Source organism: Mauremys reevesii, linkage group 8 (genome assembly GCF_016161935.1).
Source record: "Mauremys reevesii isolate NIE-2019 linkage group 8, ASM1616193v1, whole genome shotgun sequence".
Classification (NCBI taxonomy): domain Eukaryota; kingdom Metazoa; phylum Chordata; order Testudines; family Geoemydidae; genus Mauremys; species Mauremys reevesii.
In genome coordinates, this window is record NC_052630.1 from 31,680,386 (window position 1) to 31,700,329 (window position 19,944).

Sequence of the window (19,944 nt, forward strand, 5' to 3'; positions counted from 1 at the left end):
TTCTTTCAGTTTCAGGTGAAGAGATTAATGTTATAGACAGTCAGAAAGGAAAGGAGGCTAGAAAGTGCAGTCCTGAATCATTTTATTTTCTCCTTAGAATTCTCGTCATCACATCAGAATGTTAATACATTTCCTTGTATTAAATGCTGCTTATTGTTTTGCAGATTGAATAAGTGCATTTCATTTAGCTAAAATTATGCAGTGTATGTTTTCTAACACTTACTATAAGTATTATTAATCAGTCAACATGGAAGATGTTAAATATATGTATATCTACTATTACCACCACCAGATATAATGGGCACCGGTGAAATCTAAACATCACTAAGGTATTTAACAAAAACAAAAAGGGGATTGATTATTGCAGTGCATGAATAAGAATGTACAAGAGTTAATGAGTTCGCTTTCCCTCTGCTGTATCTGGTTGTATTCAATACACTAACTTAACCAAGAAGTTTAAAATATTCAATATTCTACCTAATTCAAAATACTTACTTATTTTGTTGCTCACTTATGTATGTAGGCTGAAATAGTCACCATTATATTACTGTTAACAGCAATGGGCCGGTTATATGTTTATTATTACATAACTAAGAATTTAGAAGGCAGCTCTGCGCCCCCCCCCTCTTCCCACCACCACCATAGGAATTGGGGTCAGGCACTTAGCATTTGATGTGCAGGAATGTATTTGAGACCTGCCTCACCATCCCAGCCCTAAAAAATGGGGAACAATCTGCAGTTACTGCTACAACAGATACTTGTTTTAAGGCTGCAAGGTGACCAAGGAATATATTGATGGTTTAACAGTTTTCAGATCATACTTTGAGTAAAGTAGATGAGTTTGCTGTTTGTGATTTGGATACAATATTACCATGATCTGGGCGCTTAAACAGGGGTATATAATTAAGTGTCCTGAAGAGAAGATTTGTAAAGAGACAGTTTTCCTTAAGTAATTTATTACGTGTTGCTAAGAACCCTGATAAAAGCAGAGCTTTAAAGCTGTGCCATATGTAACTACCTGTACTAAAGTAGTGATACCTTTTCAAATATACTGATATGTAAATGAGATTTCAAAATAAAACACATTTTAAAATCAATAAGAAGGAAGATGAACTAAAACCATCAACATCAAAACATATTTAAGCAAACATTCTAAGAACAGTAGCTTCCCTGGTTTAGAAGGGCGGGGTAGGACAGATAGCTTTAATGCTGGTTCACTTCACTGTAATGTGTTTGTATTAGTTAAGTTTAGAATTGTGTTCCGTGGCAAACCATAAAAGATTTCAAAAGTATTAGACACCCACTTTTGTGCTGGAATTTAATATGCAACTTTTTATTGGAAAATAATCGTCCTTGTCTGGCAAAATCCACCATGCAATATTTCTGTTAGTAGGCATAATGCAATAAAGACAGGGAGGGCTATTTATCACTACAAATTTTGAGGATTTCAGGATTCTTTTTATTATTTTAATATATTTCTTTGGTATTAAATCAGAAAAATGATAAATTACACCTGTCGAGGCTGTTTTTCCTTTTTGCTGGAAAATGATGTACAACCCAATTTCACTGGTCATTTTGGCTTTTAAAGATATGTATTTTTTTCCTATAAAAAACTTCACCAATAGGGTTTTTTTTTAATAATAATGCTGAAGTACTTTTTATTTCTAAACCTATGAAGTGGTTTATAAGTACTTCCTGGCATTGCAAACTTTGGCCTTTTCACACTGTGTTAGTTTTGTTGGGAGTTGATTGTTTGTTGGGTGGGTTTTTTTTTTAAATAATGATTTTAAAGGACTTTGGAAGAAACATTATATTTTTAAGAGACCAGATCCAGTGGCTCCACTTTCAGCATATGATATAGGGTACATCTTGATTGGGCTGAAAGGTTAAAAACAAATAATTTCAGTTCTTGGGCAGTATTTGTCATTCACGTGCATATAATTTTCTTAGTAGAAAATTAATCTCTACATATCCAGTCAGTCTCTAAATGTTCATAGAAATTTGGTACTTATCTTTTTACTATGCATAAAATTCATTATTTCTAAAGATTCTCTTAGTTAAAAAGAAAAATCTTAATGCTAATAAGCACTCTACATAACATCAAAAAGGAAAAAAATGACATTTTAAAAACAACAAAAGGCAACAAATGATTTGTACTGGTGTCGTGTTCTACATTATTTTAACAGTGATTCCAGGTTTGCATATTCAGAAATATATTAGCCCAATTTGATTTTAAGGCTCCGTTATTTGAATTATAAATCATTATGTCCCTTCTAGCTGATCATTCATGAAATATCTTTGAATTCATTTACATAATGGAATACATTAGTGGTTCCTTTATGTCAGTGCCATCGTAGTGCTCCCTCATGCATGTTTAGTTCTTCCTAATAATTAACTTTATCATCATACATTTTCCATAACAAAATAATTATAATTGCGTTGTTATTTTGTAAAGCAACTGGCTGCAAAATACTCAGTCTGTCAAAAAGTCTGCTTTCTGCACGTTTATTTTTAAAGATCTCTCTTACAAGCAGGAGAAATTATATAGCTTTGCAATATGAAAACAGATAGTTCTTAACCAAGTACTGTAGGTTAACAAAAATAAATATGCTAACTATTTCCTTTAAATCAGGTTAGCAGGTTTGCCAAAAGCAGCTATATTCCGCATCCGCAGCCTTTTAAGGAATTGGATAATAACTTTAAAAAATAGTTTGATCAGTTTGAAGTTAAGATTAATCATTCCTACAAAAACCTTACATCATAAGAACATAAAGGTTGCAAATTGAAGCACTCGAGTCAGGAAATAACAATGTGCAATCTCAACTGCCCACTTGTGTGTATGTGTTACAACAGACTTGAAATATATTATCTCATGCTATTTTTTGTCCACGGGGTCCCTACCTCATTCAGTGTGGGGATGACCAGTGCTCAGTGTATGAGACAGCTGTTCAGTATTTCTTTTTATCCTCAAGGTACAGTGTGTGGTCCCATATTTCATTTACTGCACACCATCCAAACGCCATACTACAGACACCAGCCTCATTCAGAGTACACAGTACAACTGTAGGGAATGGAGAAATGTTGTGGAAAAAGATCCTGTGGGGGCAAAATTGCATGTGATCATGCAGCTGAAGACTATATCGTAATACACATGCACTGAACTGGGGAAAGGGTTAAAGTTATGCAATCAACCTTAACATGTCACTTCCTGACTTTTGAGTGCTTCTTTAATTTAGTTTTGCAGTTTTAACTTTTGTTTAGTTTAGTTTTTTTTAAGGGATTTCCTACATTTTTAAAAAAGAAAAATGAAGAAAAAGAAATCCCACTATGTGGGATAAAGTTGGGGCCAGATTCTCAGCACCAAACAGGTGGAAGACTGCCCTAAATGGGTAGCAATGGATACCCTTAATGGAGGAATCCTCAAGGGATTAGCTCCCCTGTGTGTACCCACACACAGGATGTTTTTGAGGCAGGGTATATTTGCCAGACCGATGCTCAACCCTTAGAGAGCCATCTGCTCCCCCCTGCTCTGATGTACACTGAGCATCTGGCCTATTGTGTTTTATTAACATCCTTTAAATATTTTCAGGTCTTTCTAAACCTCATACTTCTGTCATCGTGCTCAGCATTTAAACCTGTGTTTTGGTGCAAGAAAATAGAATACTGGGTAACGGCCTGAGCATTCTTAATATTAACTGCTGGTTTTAGTCATGGATGGAAAGAACACCCATAGTGTTAGGCAATGTAAGTAATAACACACTATTGAGCATTGCTATGACATAACTTCACAATTTAGTTGTATGCTGTGGCACCAGGCTGAAGGCTTAAGGTCCCATATGCTATATACTTTCTGTCAGATTGGGATACCCAGTGACAAACGTGGCAGTTCAAATACAGTTTTGTCTTACATTGTAATGTGGCCCAAACCATCTCACTGAACCAAGATACAGTTCTGAAGAAGTCAGAGGCTGTAGTATGATTCCTGAACCTTATTCAGATCCATATGTATTGTAAGACAGAACCATGTTTTAACTTTGAAGACTAAAATGTTGCAGGTGAGTCCCGTTATGTTAGAAATTAGCATAGATCGGACCTAAGTTCCTAGAAAACTGGAAGTGCTGTTAATGCAAACAAACACGTTCCCCTGAGTGTGACATTGCACTTAGAAATTGGTAGAATTGGCTTAAAGTGAAAACAGATAAAAAAAAGTACTACACTAAGCAATCTGAACTGTGAGGTTGTGGTATTGTAAGTAAGATTATTTCCTCAATCCTTCATGTTTTCTAAAAGTTTTAAATAACTAGTAAAACATTGCAGGTATCTGTATTTCTTCATATAATGAGGGCTTCTGTTGGAAAAACATGTCATGGAAATGCGTTTTTTCTTCGCAATTTTTAAAGGGTGAAACTTTTCTTGGATACACAGTCTGAAATCACTTTTGTCAACCATGTGACCTCAAGAGCCAATAGCAAACAGGATTTGCATTGTTTTGTGAAGATTTTGCATAAATGATTGTGGCTGGGATTTGTAGGCACCCAACTCTCTTAGCCTTCTTTGAAATAAAATATTCATATATATGCATAAACATGCACAAGCAAATGTAGAGGCTCTTTGTCAGCATTTAGCCCTTTAGGTCAATGATATGAACCAAACTTTTCTTTTTTTAGTAGTTGATAACCTGCAACAGGTTTCATTCTTTAATATTTATTGCTTTAGAGTGTAATTAAAGACAGCAAAGTTGGCATAGGTTACGATTTTTAAAAGTATTTTTTTCCTTGGTAAAATAGTTCTGCATACACAGTTTCACAGTAAATACATCTTCAATGTACTGGATTCATCCTGAGAATGATCCAATTTATTGCTTCCGTAAATATTCCACTGACAAAACATGACTTACTGTTCATTAACGTTATGAATGGGAGAGATGCCTACTAATGGTAGAGTTGTGGGGGTTTTACCTTTTCCCCACCCCCTTTTTTTTTTTAAGATACTGTCCGTTTTCACTTGTCTGTTTGCTGAAGAATCATAATAGGATATATACCCTAAGATATGCCAGATGTCTTATTTGACTTTTCTGGCTAACCAAATCAATGGCTGGCTTCATTCTGTGGTGTGTTGAGAAGCACCCAAGTGCTATTTACTTCAGCAGAGACTGAGATGCCTCAGCATCTCTAAGATCAGATTCTTAGCTTAGTTAGCATCTTCTTTGCTGGTTGACAACTGATTTTAAGAAAACTAGCAAAATGTTGTAATTCCTGTTGTTTTTTTTAAACGTTGCATATAATTATGGGATATTGTCGGGGGGGTGGGCAGGGGAGAATAAAAGTATTCAAAATCCAGAAGCATTGAAGGATAGTTTTATATCCTGTAACTTTCTCTTTCTGTCTGTGAACCAGTTGCTTCTCTGAAGATGCCATCCTGCAGGAGTCTCACCTTTCAGAGTTCAGAGGTTACCTTTTTGTGTGTGACAAGTCAGGAGAGTTTTCTTGCATCTTATTTTTTGTCTTTTTTTTCCCCCTAAGGCAAGATTATCTTAAATTGCACATCTTCCACACCAACATACCCCTGGGAAATTCATCTCCGATGTAATCAAAAAGAGAGTCTTTATACTCAGTAAGACTGGCGTTTAATGACCAATAGTTGGCCTAACTTGCCCAGTACACTCCTTCCACAACCCTTAAAGGTAAAACAAAACAAACAAAAAACCCTGAAGAGCTAGGGAGTTCCTTCAATGTCACACTTAGGAGTGAAGAAGAATTAAAGAAAGGAGAAGTAAAAGTAAAGGAATTTCTTTCTGCCCTTTGTGGTCCTGTTTAAGGCCTCCAGCTAGCCAATTTGATTGCCCATTGGCAACCTCTCTCAGTAAGGGCAAATCCTATTCACCAGCTGCCACTACAGAACAGCAGTATGTCCTCCACCATCCTGGCCACATGGTACTAGCTGGAAAACCAGCATCATTTATTGTCGAAAACTTTTAGTTTAATTCTAAATACCGTTTAATACATTGGCTCTTTTGCGACTAAAATATGTGACATGAAAAGTAATTGCTTTGATTAATAATAGATAATCATTTTTAATGTCCATAATACTATTTCTGAGCTATATATTTTTTCAGAAACACCATATTTTAAGAGATGTGTATTTAAATACTTTCAGTTAGCAATTGTACCATTCATAATTATGCAAGTTAAGTTTACAGCAATATTCAAATCTCAGCATAATACTTTAAGGGAGACTTTCCTTAACATCTGTTACTTATATTCTCTTAAAAAAACTTGTGAAAATAGATGCTGTGAAGTTCATGCTTCAGAATCACACAGTAAGTTTTCTTATTATGTTCAAATATTTTAGACTCCTCCATAATTTTGTAAGCTATTTTAACTTGTGATGCCCTTATGTTTTGCCAGAGTAAACACTTCCCTTTTTTGGGAGTGAATGATAATTACAGTCTCAGTGACCTTAGATGCCGAACAACTTTCTACACTGCTCTCACTCGCCTGCTCATGGTAGATCTAGGTAAGAATCAACCTAAGGGGTTTCTCAGGTCTCTTTGATATTTGTAATCTTATTAATTTTAGAAACAGAACATAAGTCTGCTTAATGAGAGGTTACTGACACTATTAAAAATAGGTTATGAGTTCAGTACATCTGTTCCAAATGGTGTTTAAAATAATTCATAACAGCTTTTGAGGTTTGTGGCCATTGAAATATAATAGTCTTTTTTTTATTTGCTAGATTTTGTTATAGTAATATGAGTTCTGAAAGTGAGACCGGTAGTTTATTGCACATAAGGCCTTTCGGATCCATTAGTGTAATTTGGCTACTTACAATGCAAGGGCCTGATCTTGTGACATTCTAAAAAGTTTCACCTTCAACTGACTTCAGTGACTACTTCAAAGGCACTGGTTTCAATGTTTACTCTAGCAGATGATTGTAATACTTCGTATAAATTCTCAGCCTGAGAGTTTGAATCAGAGTATTGAGCAGACACTTAATGTATTTGCTTAATTTTACACACATGAGTAGTCCCGTTTGAAGTCAATAAGATTATTCGTGTGCATAAATTTAAGCATGTACGTTCAGTGTGTGTAGGATCAGGACATTAGTGGTTAGCCTGGTTTGCACCAATATATTGACAATAAACTGATTTTATCCCATCCCTTAGCACCATATAATATTAATTTAGGACTTTAATTTAGTAACAATGATGGGTGGTTACATACTAGCACAGATGATAAATTTACTAAAAGAAGTATAGGATTAATGATCTGAAGGATGGCATGGACTGCACCCTCAGCAAGTTTGCAGATGACACTAAACTGGAAGGAGTGGTAGATACGCTGGAGGGTAGGGATAGGATACAGAAGGACCTAGACAAATTAAGTATCAGAGGGGTAGCCGTGTTAGTCTGGTTCTGTAGAAGCAGCAAAGAATCCTGTGGCACCTTATAGACTAACAGACGTTTTGCAGCATGAGCTTTCGTGGGTGAATACCCACTTCTTCGGATGCAAGTAGTGGAAATTTCCAGGGGCAGGTTTATATATGCAAGCAAGAAGCAAGCTAGAGATAACGAAGTTAGTTCAATCAGGGAGGATGAGGCCCTGTTCTAGCAGTTGAGTGAAAACCAAGAGAGGAGAAACTGGTTCTGTAGTTGGCAAGCCATTCACAGTCTTTGTTTAATCCTGAGCTGATGGTGTCAAATTTGCAGATGAACTGGAGCTCAGCAGTTTCTCTTTGAAGTCTGGTCCTGAAGTTTTTTTGCTGCAGGATGCCCACCTTAAGATCTGCTATTGTGTGGCCAGGGAGGTTGAAGTGTTCTCCTACAGGTTTTTGTATATTGCCGTTCCTAATATCTGATTTGTGTCCATTTATACTTTTCCTTAGAGACTGTCCAGTTTGGCCGATGTACATAGCAGAGGGGCATTGCTGGCATATGATGGCATATATAACATTGGTGGACGTGCAGGTGAATGAACCGGTGATGGTGTGGCTGATCTGGTTAGGTCCTGTGATGGTGTCGCTGGTGTAGATATGCAGGCAGAGTTGGCATCGAGGTTTGTTGCATGGATTGGTTCCTGAGTTAGAGTTACTATGGTGCGGTGTGCAGTTACTGGTGAGAATATGCTTCAGGTTGGCAGGTTGTCTGTGGGCGAGGACTGGCCTGCCACCCAAGGCCTGTGAAAGAGTGGGATCATTGTCCAGGATGGGTTGTAGATCCCTGATGATGCGCTGGAGGGGTTTTAGCTGGGGACTGTATGTGATGGCCAGTGGAGTCCTGTTGGTTTCTTTCTTGGGTTTGTCTTTGTCTGTTAGTCTATAAGGTGCCACAGGATTCTTTGCTGCTAGACAAATTAGAGGACTGGGCCAAAATAAATCTGATGAGGTTGAACAAGGACAAGTGCAGAGTCCTACACTTCGAACGGAAGAACCCCTTGCACTGCTACAGACTAGAGTGGGATCATTGTCCAGGATGGGTTGTAGATCCCTGATGATGCGCTGGAGGGGTTTTAGCTGGGGAATCCTTACTTGGAATCCTTAGAGGTTTTTAAGGTCAGGCTTGACGAAGCCCTGGCTGGGATGATTTAGTTGGGGATTGGTCCTGCTTTGAGCAGGGGGTTGGACTAAATGACCTTCTGAGGTTCCTTCCAACCCTGATTCTATGATTGGTTTGCAAGAAATATAAGTTATGAGCCAAATGTTCAACCAGTGTAAATTCACATAGGTTCAGTGAAGTCAGTGGAGCCACACCAGTTTTCATCAGCTAGCCCATTACATGCAATTATATATATTATTATATTATTATATATATTATTATTATATTTTATATATTATTGTTATATGTATTATTATTCAAATTATAGTCATAATAATTCTTTCCCTTAAAGATTTCTGTGCAAAAATTACTGTATTGCCAAATTAAAATTAAAATTAGAGATGGGCAGAAAATGGCAATGTCAGCCTTCTGAGAGAAAGTTGGATTAGAAATAGAGTAGGGTTTGAGGTCTAGGTTTATCTGATAGTGCCATCATTTTATATCAGCAATGCTGCAATGTTTGAGCTGCAACTGGTGGAACTCTCACAGATGTGCCAAGATTTCCTGTATCATCAGTGGTAGAAATCGCTTGCAGTCAGCTGTTCTCACAAATTTGCTGTCATTTTGGAATTTAATGAATTTAGTTAATTTTGGAATAGCAGTTTGGTTCATGATGCGATGTCAACTGGACATATGAGTCTACATTCAATCTGGCTATAGTCCAAGGACTCTCTTGAGCTAAGTGAAGTATTACCCTCTAGATTTTCTAGATGCTCCTAATTTATTCCTGGCTTTTCTGAGGGTGGTGATTATCCTATTTGTACCCTAAAAATAGTCTTTCCTTCCTGAGGACATTTGGGGCTTTCCTTTACCCTCTTTTCTGCCATTTGTTGTTTTAATATTGGGATATGTTAAAAATAGGAATTAAGCAAGTGAATTGATTTTTCAGGTCCCCACAGAAAGGTTTAGGCAGGCAACATGTTTGCAAAGGTAGCTTACCTCAAAAGCTATCTACACTTGCAAATCAACTGTTTTCAGGAGCAGTTCAGCTGCATCCATTGCTGACACCTGTTGTAAGCAGGTAGTAAATTTCCTGGTGGAAACCATGCAGACATGCAGCTTTAGTGATCTTCCCTACAGGAAGAGCAAAGAGTAAGCAGAACCAACCCATCTAGATGATAAAAGTCACATCTTCAAAGAGGTGTTGTGTGAGCAAGATGCCATTCCGGTTGATGTGAAAGTGAAATACAAGAGAAATGTGATTGCCCAGAAATTAACGGTTCATTGAGATTGGCTTGATTCCTCTACGTTAGTGGCCAGAAGACCTGACAGGAATAGGGGTAGCTGGAGGAAGACCTAAACAAACTTATTGGACTAATATCCTGTGGATTCTCATTTGGAGTGTATTAGCTTGTCTGTTTCTGACCTTTCAGAGAAACACATCTAGAGAAGTGTACAGGGAAAACTCTGCTTTTCAGTTGAGAATACAGATGTGAAACATCAAACGCACATGAGCTATACTTTTCCTGTGTGTGTGACAAATACACACTTTTTAAATGACATCATTCTTAACCTTATAGAACTGTAAGCTTTATAAACAAGCAGCAAGTCATCGGTTTTAGTCCAAAGAAAATTGGTCATCATACTAATCATCCTTTTCAGGCTTTCTAAAATTAAATGAAGAAAAGATTTGTTAAGGAAGTTTTTCATATTATTGACTTTTTAAAATAATTTACATGGAGATAAAATTAAGATGAAGTCTTATGGTAAAATAGTGTTTTTTAAGAAATGGAATGTGCTTTTCTGGATTCAAATATAAAAATTCATGGTAAATTAGGCTTTTATAGAAAGTGTAGAATTAGTTTAAACCATTCCCTTTGGAGTGGTTAGAAAAACCAAATCAACCATGGGGGAGGGAGCAGGAATTAGCAGTACATTAATTGGCATTTACTTTAAAAGGTACTTGGTTTCTGTTCAGTAATTTGAACCTGGTTTGAATGTAATTACACTTTGAATGCTCAGTGTGCCCCAGGTTGTATTTCTAATGAAAATAGACTTTTTTGACATTTACAATTGCACCATTTTGTCAAATTGCTCCATGGCCCAAGATTTTTAAAGTAAACTAAATATTCACTTATGTAAGGTATAGAGTAAAGAAAATGGTTACTGAAACTCCAACAAAGTGCTTTCTTAAGTAAAGGTTTCAGAAAATTTTAATCCAGTTTTTCTTTCAATTCTGGATTATCAAAGACTTTACACGTAAATTATAAAAAGGTCCTCCTGGAGACATTGGGCCTGATTCTCCACGGCCTTGTACTCTATGTAGTTATTTACACCAGTGCAACATGAATTCCCACTCAGTGGATATAAAACACTACCAACTAATGTAAACCACAGCCAGATCTACTCAGCGAGATGCCTGCTTGTGAAATGCTGCAGTCTGCCCTTAAAGCATGAAAGATCCACCAAAATGTGCCATTGAAGGATCTTTTTTCTTTCAAAAGGCATAATGAAGCCATAAATGAGTCTAAGTGCACACTAGTTTGTGGCTTGAATCATCGCAAAAGAGCAGTTTACAATGGTAATTTGTTCATGGAATAGTTTCTTTCTTTTCCAGTTTTGTAAAAAAAAAAAAAAAAAAAGCATCATTTAACCCTCATCTTTTATATTACATGAATGTGGATCATACAATAATCATACTGAGGATAGTGCATGGAGACTTGCTTTTGTGGTTGGATTTTTCTTTTTTTAACTGACTTAAAATATTTGAGGAATTGAATGTTTTATAGCTGATTATTTCTGGCCGCCTAAAAGAGTCTTACTCCACTACACTTATTTTGAAAACAAAAATAATCATAAAGGTACTTTTTCACTTGGAAGAACCAGTTAGGTTGCAGTAAAAAATTACTTAGGTCCCAACCTGTCACACAACCATTGGACAATATGGCACATGTCGTAGTCACTTACCAAGGGCTTAGACAATAGCCCATTTCAGCTGATGGGATTTCCATTGACTTCAAAGGGATTTGGATCACGCCCCAAGAGCAAAAAATGGAGATATAGGATTAGAGGTGGCATACACAAACTAGCCAATCCTATGTATACACCAAATTCATCCACAAAATGTTGAAGAAAAAATAGGTTAAATGTCTCCTAAAGACATTTTGTAGAGGGAGGTCATATTAATTCCTCCATTAATTTGTCAGTTTTTGTCATAACTATTCTCCTCTCTCTGCTTTTTCCAAACATTTTACCTAATTATGGGACAAATTCTGTCCTCGGTTATGTGTTAATGGTTTCCACTGAATTTGGATGTGTGGGTATATCTGAGGGGAAAATGTCTCTAATGATACACATGAAAGGATCCAGTATCTAGCCAAGTTTTTGTCATTCTTATAAACCAAATTTAGGCCTTGATTCTGCAAAGACAAGTACAGAGCGGACCCTTGTTGAATTCAGAGAGGCTCCACACACACAGGGTTCCAGCCACACAATTCTCTTTTCAGGATCTCAGCTTTAATTTGCCCTCCCCCCAAAAAAAAAAATATGAAAAACTATCAGAAAAGTTAAAGTATCTGGGTGATACATACAATATCTCTGGAAATAGGAAATAGCTTTTAAAAAATATGAAACATAATGGAAGGTTATAGACATGGTTATAATTTGTGCAACAAAAATTAGTGGGTTCTTATTGTAATTTAGCAGAACGTATAACCATGGCAGAACTTTGACAGTTAAAATATTTACATAACACTAGTGGGCGATAATAAAAAAGCAGAAAATGTTTTCATCCCTTTATAGCAATTTTACTGTTTGAAACATGTCTAATTAGAAATGTTGTCTGAAAGCTCATACATTTTTCCTGTTAAGTATGCAATAATTATAGGCAGAGCAGGTAGCACCACATATTATTAAGGTCTCCCAACAATTGTTATTACAAGACCCTGTTTTCATTTGCTTGTTTGGGCTGAAATTTTCTATGCCAGATGTCTGCCTTAGGCTGAATTTTGGGGGGAATTGGGGGTTGGTTTGGATTAGATTTTTTTTTACAAAACTTCAGCTAAAGTGGTTCAGCTGTTTCCAAGAACAGTGCTAAGGAAGAATACATTGTTTTGCCCATGTTAAAAATTCTGGTGATGGTCCCCCCATCACATTTTATTTGAAAGGTTCTGCTGCTTTTGTGTTTTGGAGCAGAACTTGAAATTTAACATGCTGTGGCATTTTGCTGTCCCTGTGAAAATCCAGCTAAATGGCCTAATTATAAGCCTTTGAAAAATAACAGTTTACACATGCTCAATAGAGACTTCTTAGATTTTTAGAAGCTAAAATCGCTGAGCATTCCTTCCTCACTGAGCATGCTTCATTTCCCTCACAGCTCCTAAACATGACAGGACTGTGCACGCACAAATGCCACGGAGTGACTGGGTTGCAGGTGCAAAGCCAGGCTTTCCCAGTAATAGCTATACCCAGCTTCTCCGGGCTGGGCAGTGGAACTCAGAGCAGGGATCCTCTCTCTTGTGCTCTCAGTGACACACACACACACAGGCACCTAGGCAGCATGAAGGAAGAAGCCATCTGATTCAAAAGCAGAGAGGAGAAAAGCCAGATTGGGGGGAATGAAAACAGTAGATTGAGACAAGAATTCTGGTGAGACTGGGACTAGGTTTGGAGGAAGAGAAACTGTTACTGGAACCGGGAGCCAGTTGGTGCGGGGAATGTGAAGTTGGGACTGGTTGAGCGTAGAGGCTGGGACTTAGAACCAGGTAAAGGTAGGCTGGAACTGGAAGCTGGGATAGAGTGGGGCTGGGACTAGGAATCAGTTGCCTGTGGGAGGTGGAAACACTGGGATTGGTTGAGGAACTAAGGAAAGGGGGAGACTGGGACTGACTGGACAAGGAGATGAACTAGGAAATGGGGATGGATGGGATGAAGGCTGGAGGGGCTGATGAGCTGGGTTACATGGGGAGAACTGGGACTGGCTGGGCAAGAAAATTGGGATTGAGTGTGGGAAGGTGGAGAGACTGGGATTGGGGAGCAGAGGTCAGGGCTTGGACAGGTAGCTCAGAGTGGGACACTAGGACTGACATGGCAAGAAGACTGGGACTAGGTAGGCAAGAATGGAACTGAGTCAAGGGGCTAGATTCACAAGGGAGGGCGTAATTGTTGCAGTGCTGAGCAGTGCAGTGCCTTGCCACCTGCTGGAATTCACAACTCTGAGTTAGGTGCCCAGGAGGAGGAGATGGTGATTGCTGAATAACCGCATGGCTGTGGTGCTGGTGGTCCTCCTTACGCCCAATAGCTTAGTAGTTAGAGCACTCTCACAGGATGTTGGAGACTCGGGTCCAATCCCCCCACTGTCTAGTATGGAACAGTGACTTTAACCCAGATCTCTCACCTCCCAGGTGAGTGCCCTAATTCCTGGACTATAGGGCATTCTGGGGTGGGTCTCTCTCAGTATTTCCCGTTTAAGCTGTTCCACTTTGTATAAATACTTGCATATTCCCTGGATTAGGAACTAGAACATGGGTCTAACAGCTGGGCTGTAGAATCATTTTCACTCTCTCATTGGTCAAATGAATATTTTAAGTATTTATAAGGGGGACCATCACCACACTACCTGCTATGCCAGCTGTATTTTGTTTGGGGCCTGATCCAGTAGGTGTGCTCTTAATCACCCACTGAGCATGCCTGCTGGATCGGGCCCCACAGGTGTGATAGGTGGGGAAATACCTTGTTTGTGAATCCAGCTGTGGCTGAGGCATTAGCTAGGTGCCAAGTTGCTAGGTTGTGTTGAGACTGAGATAGCTGTGCACATACCCAGAGACAAAAAATGAGGCACCTTGGGGACTTACCAGTGGAAATGTAGGCGCCTAGGGACTTTAGGCACCAGCAGGACACACACACACTTTGTTAAAAGAATATTATTAAGGTTGCAAAGTCAAGCACACTTTTCTGCCAGAATTTAGGTTGTCTGTGCAACTTTAATTCCCCCTTTCCCCCATGTATATGCATTATGATACAGTCTTTAATTCCATGATCACGTACTATTTTTATCTGCATGGGCCTTGCATCATGCACTGCACAGTATGGACCTGTTCTGGGGATGAATCAGGGCTGAGTAGTAAAGGATGGGCCCTGCCTCATTTGTTGTACAAGTTGGAAGGTGTATAGTGAATGAGGCAGGGGATTGCAGTGAAAGCATGGTTAATACAGATGAATGCTGTCCTAGAAAACTGGATTTTATACCTACCTCTACCACAGAGTTCCTAAGTGATGGTAGGTAAGTTACTTAAACCAGACTTCACAAGTGATCAGTGATTGTATATTTCTCATTTCTGGGTGCCCAACTTGAGGCCCTGGGATCTGATTTGCATAAGAGCTGAGCACTCACAGCTGCAACTGAAGTCAGTGGCAGATGTAATTTGAATATGTAAAGTGCTATGGTCCTGGGTTAAATTGAGCACCAAAATTAGTAGAAACGCTTTTGACTGTAATCGGTGTGCCTCACCTCTCCTCTCGTGGGTATTTGTGGAGCTCTCAGATACTATAGTAAGAAGCAACAGAGAAAAGCCAACAAGGAAATTAATAATCCTATCTTCAGAGCAGGGTTTGAACAGTGCAGTAAATAAGGCCTGAGGAATATCTGTTCATTCAGTGAGCACTGTCCATTCTGTGCACTGAATGATGCGGGGGTCCTGTGGAAAAAATAGTATATGATCACATAATTAAAGATTGAATCATATTGCGTACCCACAAGAGGCCAAATTAAGGTTGCATGGGCAACCTTAATTTTGGCTTTTTCTAACTTTTGAGACCTGGACTTTCCAACCTAAGAGAGAATAGAAATATAAAAAGGAGAAAGAAACAGAACATGTGGAGAGACACTGGTCTCAGTTTTAAGTCATTTGTGACCTAAAGTTTCTGTCTGTATTTTATGTTCATTCAATCTGTGTGCCTCAGTAAAAACATTTAAAAACTAAGGGTCCACTTCTACTGTCCTGGCCCAAAACTCCCTTTGACATCAACGAGAAACTGCTGAACTTGAATTGATATGCAAACTAGATACAATCAATTTAGGCTTAAATAGAGACTGGGAATGGCTGAGCCATTATACACATTGACTGTATTTCCCCATGTTAAGTATCCTCACAGCTTCTTGTCAAACTGTCTTAAATGAGCTATCTTGATTATCACTACAAAAGTTTTTTTTCTCCTGCTGACAACAGTTCATCTTAATTAGCTTCTTAGAGTTGGTTGGGCAACTCCCACCTTTTCATGTTCTCTGTATGTGTATATATATATATATATATATATATATATATATATATATATATATATATCTCCTCACTATATGTTCCATTCTATGCATCCGTTGAAGTGGGCTGTAGCCCACAAAAGCTTATGCTCAAATACATTTGTTAGTCTCTAAGGTGCCACAAGTACTCCTGTTGTTTTGACATCAATGGAGGTTTTACCTTCAAATGGACTGTGGAATTGGACCCTAATGAATGGCAGTATGAATGTGCTGTGATGCTCGTTTGTTTGTTTTTAATTTATTTTATTTTTCTGTAGGTGAAGACGAGGATGAGTTTGAGAATTTCATTCTACCCCTTACAGTTTCATTTGAAACTGTAACTCAGATATTCAACAATAGTTTTAAACAAGAGGAGGCAAAGGTAGGTTTATTTCAGTAATAGGGAAAGAAATTATTTATCAGTAAAATAAGCTAATTGTGAAGTAAATATTTCAAATTTTTTCATCTTTGCCATGTATATGTGTCTGTAATTTTCTATATAATGTTGAAATAAAATGGCTGTATATGACTTCCTGCAAGTCAGCCTCTTACACATACATTTAGATTTTGGGAATGCTTTGACAATAAAGTGCTCTCTTTTCAGCCATATTTATAATCAAAGGGACAGATTTCCCTCTTGTGGTATTTGGCCTGGTTCTTATGTAATACGCCGTCTTTCTGTGTATGTGTTTTTATTTTCTTCATATGTATTAACATATTTATTTGTGGAGATTTGGAAAGATGTAATACACTTGATAAAACACTGCATCTTTAAAGTATTTTTTTCAAACAAGAATTTAATATATAAATCAAGACTTTATTAAATGGCTGGGCATATATGTATAAATAGGAACCGGTCTTGAAGTATTGCATCCTTAAACTGAACAAAGTGATTAGGATAACTGATAGCTAAATAAGGTTTTTATGTGCCTGTGGGAGCCATATTAGGATTGATTTGACAAGTCAGTTCAGCTGTGGCAACAGTCATAATATCTAACACAACATTATGTTTTATTAGTAAAATCCTTAAGTGTAGCAAGCTGTTTGTGTCAAAACAACAGTATATTTTAGGGGGGAAAGGACGTGCTAAATGGGAGTACCAGCATCAGGAATGATAATACATTAAAGTAGTCTTGTGCTAAATAGATTCCCCTCCCCATAATGAACAAACAGTTAACAATGCACTCTAGAGTGCCCATTTCAGATACATTGCGTAATCTATGGGAAGCCCAAACAGATTTGCTATTTTAAAATATGATGGAAACCTTAACAGTGTGTCACCATCTTTTCTTCTCTCCCTTTCCTGAAAATGGAAACTGTCATCAAACATGCTAGAAATGTTTGACAAATAATGTGTGTACACAACTCACATTTACAGAGCATGTATAGTTTATAACCACTTTGATTAAATTAACATCTTAGAAAATCTGAATACTTAGAAAAAATGCTCATTGCTTCAGTGGGTACTGTGAAAAAGACCACATACCCCAGATTCTGTATTTGATGTTGCTTCTAGTATTTAATTTGTAAGCTGCTTTTCACATGCTAAATAGAGAGAGTCCGGAAGTGTTTGCCTTTTATTTTGAAAATTATTGATTTTAACAATTAGTTCTAAGAGATCATTTTTAGAATCCCCCTCTTTGTAAGAAACTGCATTTATCTATGTATTCTATTGTATTTAAAACAATTTTGCTGCAGTCCTGTCTGGTTTGTGAGAAACTGTTTTACTGAAGAAATTTTAATGGAGTTCCAGTGATATATCCCTAAACTAGCAAGTTCTTAACGACCCTGGAAAGTGACTGCTTGATTACACTTTAACGGTATTTGCAAATAAAATCACAAGTAATTAAAGGGAAATCTCCAGGCTTTTGAGCAAGTTTGATGCATGATAACTGCCTGATTCAGCTTCATCTAGAGTAATGCTGTGTAGACAAGAGCTACTGAGATCAATAGCAACATAATGATAGTGGCAGAATTAAGTGAGTAACCTGAGAACTGTGTCTTCAGAATGCATGCAGCTGCCACAAGCCAGGGCCACACAGTGCACTCCGTTCTTCCGTCCTAAATGTTCATCAAAAGACGCCCTGCAGGAAAATGGAGTTAGATGCTCTTTATTGCTGATCGTGTCTCTTGCCACATTTATCAGGGAAATTGGATTAGCAGTTGGCAGCTGCAGGTAGACAAGGTTCTGCAGTGATTAAATATGCAGCTTGGCTGCATTTGTTGTGACAGACCTTTAGTAAATTCTACTGTAAGCACCATCTGTCTAATTTATATAAAGGAAACTTGGTGCTTTAAGCTACTGATAAAGAACTAAATCTGTTGCTGTATCATAAACAAAACTTTTGCTCTAAATTCTTTTAAATATAATTTATTAGGTTACAGCTATTTTTCTATCATGATGAATAAATAATACATGCAAAAGTGCTTTCAGGTACTTCATTGTGAAAGAACTGGAAACAAAAACAGTTCAGTTCTCTTCTTCAATAAAATGTTTAGTATTCCAATCCACAGGGAGGTGACACTGTTAAAATATCACCATGAAAATGGCCCAAGACTGCCAAATTCATTTAATTTGTGGCTTTTACTAGGATTTTCTAACTGGCTGGGGTTTTTTATATTTCTGAAGTACACAGCTGAAAAATGATCATAACAAGGGAGCTCTTCCTCATTGAAATACATTTGCAGTTAACAAACCTGTATATAAAACATACTTTTAAGTTTGTTTTCCAGTAAAATCTAATATAATTGAAGAGAACCTTAGTATTTATCGTGAGCTTTTTTCCATTTTGAAATGAAGGGGAGTGGGTGGGAAATCATAGTATTAAAACTACTGTCATTTTTTCCCCTCAAAAATATCTGGATTTGCCCTGACAGTCCAGTTAAGTAATATATTGACTGGCTAGAGTGAACCTCAGTGGTGCTTTTATGTTAGTTATGACATCCTCAGTTTTGATAGGAATGAATGAAAACTGTATTGGAGGAAGAAGGGCAGTTAAATAGCAACATGCTATCTTTAGCTGGTTCGTAAAAACTCCATACTGTTAAATTATTTAAAATCCTTGATTTTCAGCTAGCACACATTAAAAGTTTTCACACTAAGTGCCAAATGTTGCAAACAGCACTTTAACAGAATGATTTTGCTTTGATCCCTGTAGCAGTTCCTGAATAATTTATCACAGGTTATTGCCTTAATTCTGGAGAGGGATAGAGCAATAAAGGCAGATGAAAACACTCCAGTTGAAACACCTTGGGGCCTGCTCATTCCTCTGACATGGCTCTTTTGTTGGAACTATTTAGAGGTTATTAAGACGTGTCTCCAGAATTAAGAGTATGCTGTAAGGATGAAGACAGCCATCTTAATTCTAAAGACAAAGCACAATGACCCTTCACCTTTTTTTTCTTTGTTGTTATTATATAGTAGAATTATGAGGGTAATATTATAGCTGCACCCAGTAGTGCCACTGTAGTTAAGGGTCTGTCAGACTTTCCATTACAAACCCCATTTTGGGGGTGGGTGGTGTGAGTGGTATCTCGTCTGTTTCAAATTGCATTAGTCAGAAACTTGGCACACACTGTCAAGCCACAATTCCTGTTTGGGCTTTTTTCCCCCTACAAATATTTAAATGTTCAGTTCTTTTCTATTTAGAAATTCAGAAAATAATATTTTTTTAGGATTTTAAACCATAATGTCAGAATTTAAAAAAAAAATTAAAAAAAATTAGAACGGACCTTCAAATTACTCTAAAGCAGACCTACCATTTTTTGGTTTGTGGATGAAAGAATACTTTGAAAGAGGCTAGTTATTTCATTAGTATGAAAATCAGTTTATAAGCCAGCATTCTGACTACCTAAAATTCCCCTGCTATTTCTCTTGGATACAGTATTATTTGCTTCTGAGTCTAAGCTATTGTCTAGTGTTGCTGTGTGCTGCTAAACAGCTGTCACCTTGCACCCAGATATGACTGCATTTCAGCTGTGAATGAAGTGATCCCGTTATATGCTGCTTATATTATTCTGTGACATTTACAAAGCATGTTAGGAGCCCTCAAGATGACGGCCCACAAGGTGCTAAGTGTATAGTGTTATTTACTATTTTTCTTAACAATTTTACACC

General features: G+C 37.5%; 1 protein-coding gene and 1 long non-coding RNA gene across 5 annotated transcripts in view; both read left to right on the forward strand.

Annotated features, from left to right (window-relative positions):
* RANBP17 (RAN binding protein 17) overlaps nt 1–19,944 on the forward strand; it is a 265,755-nt gene that overhangs the window by 161,453 nt on the left and 84,358 nt on the right. For 3 of the 4 annotated variants that reach the window (XM_039484081.1, XM_039484082.1, XM_039484084.1), the window contains exons 17-19: nt 6,256–6,319; nt 6,408–6,516; nt 16,106–16,209. The exons of the other annotated variant lie outside the window; for it this stretch is intronic. In XM_039484081.1, the coding sequence (XP_039340015.1) occupies nt 6,256–6,319; nt 6,408–6,516; nt 16,106–16,209 (277 nt within the window). The remainder of the gene's footprint in view (nt 1–6,255; nt 6,320–6,407; nt 6,517–16,105; nt 16,210–19,944) is intronic. 4 annotated transcript variants of the gene reach the window in all.
* Nucleotides 223–5,517, forward strand: LOC120370040. Its single transcript, XR_005583572.1, has 3 exons — nt 223–329; nt 3,590–3,744; nt 5,397–5,517. It is a non-coding gene; the product is annotated as an uncharacterized LOC120370040 (long non-coding RNA).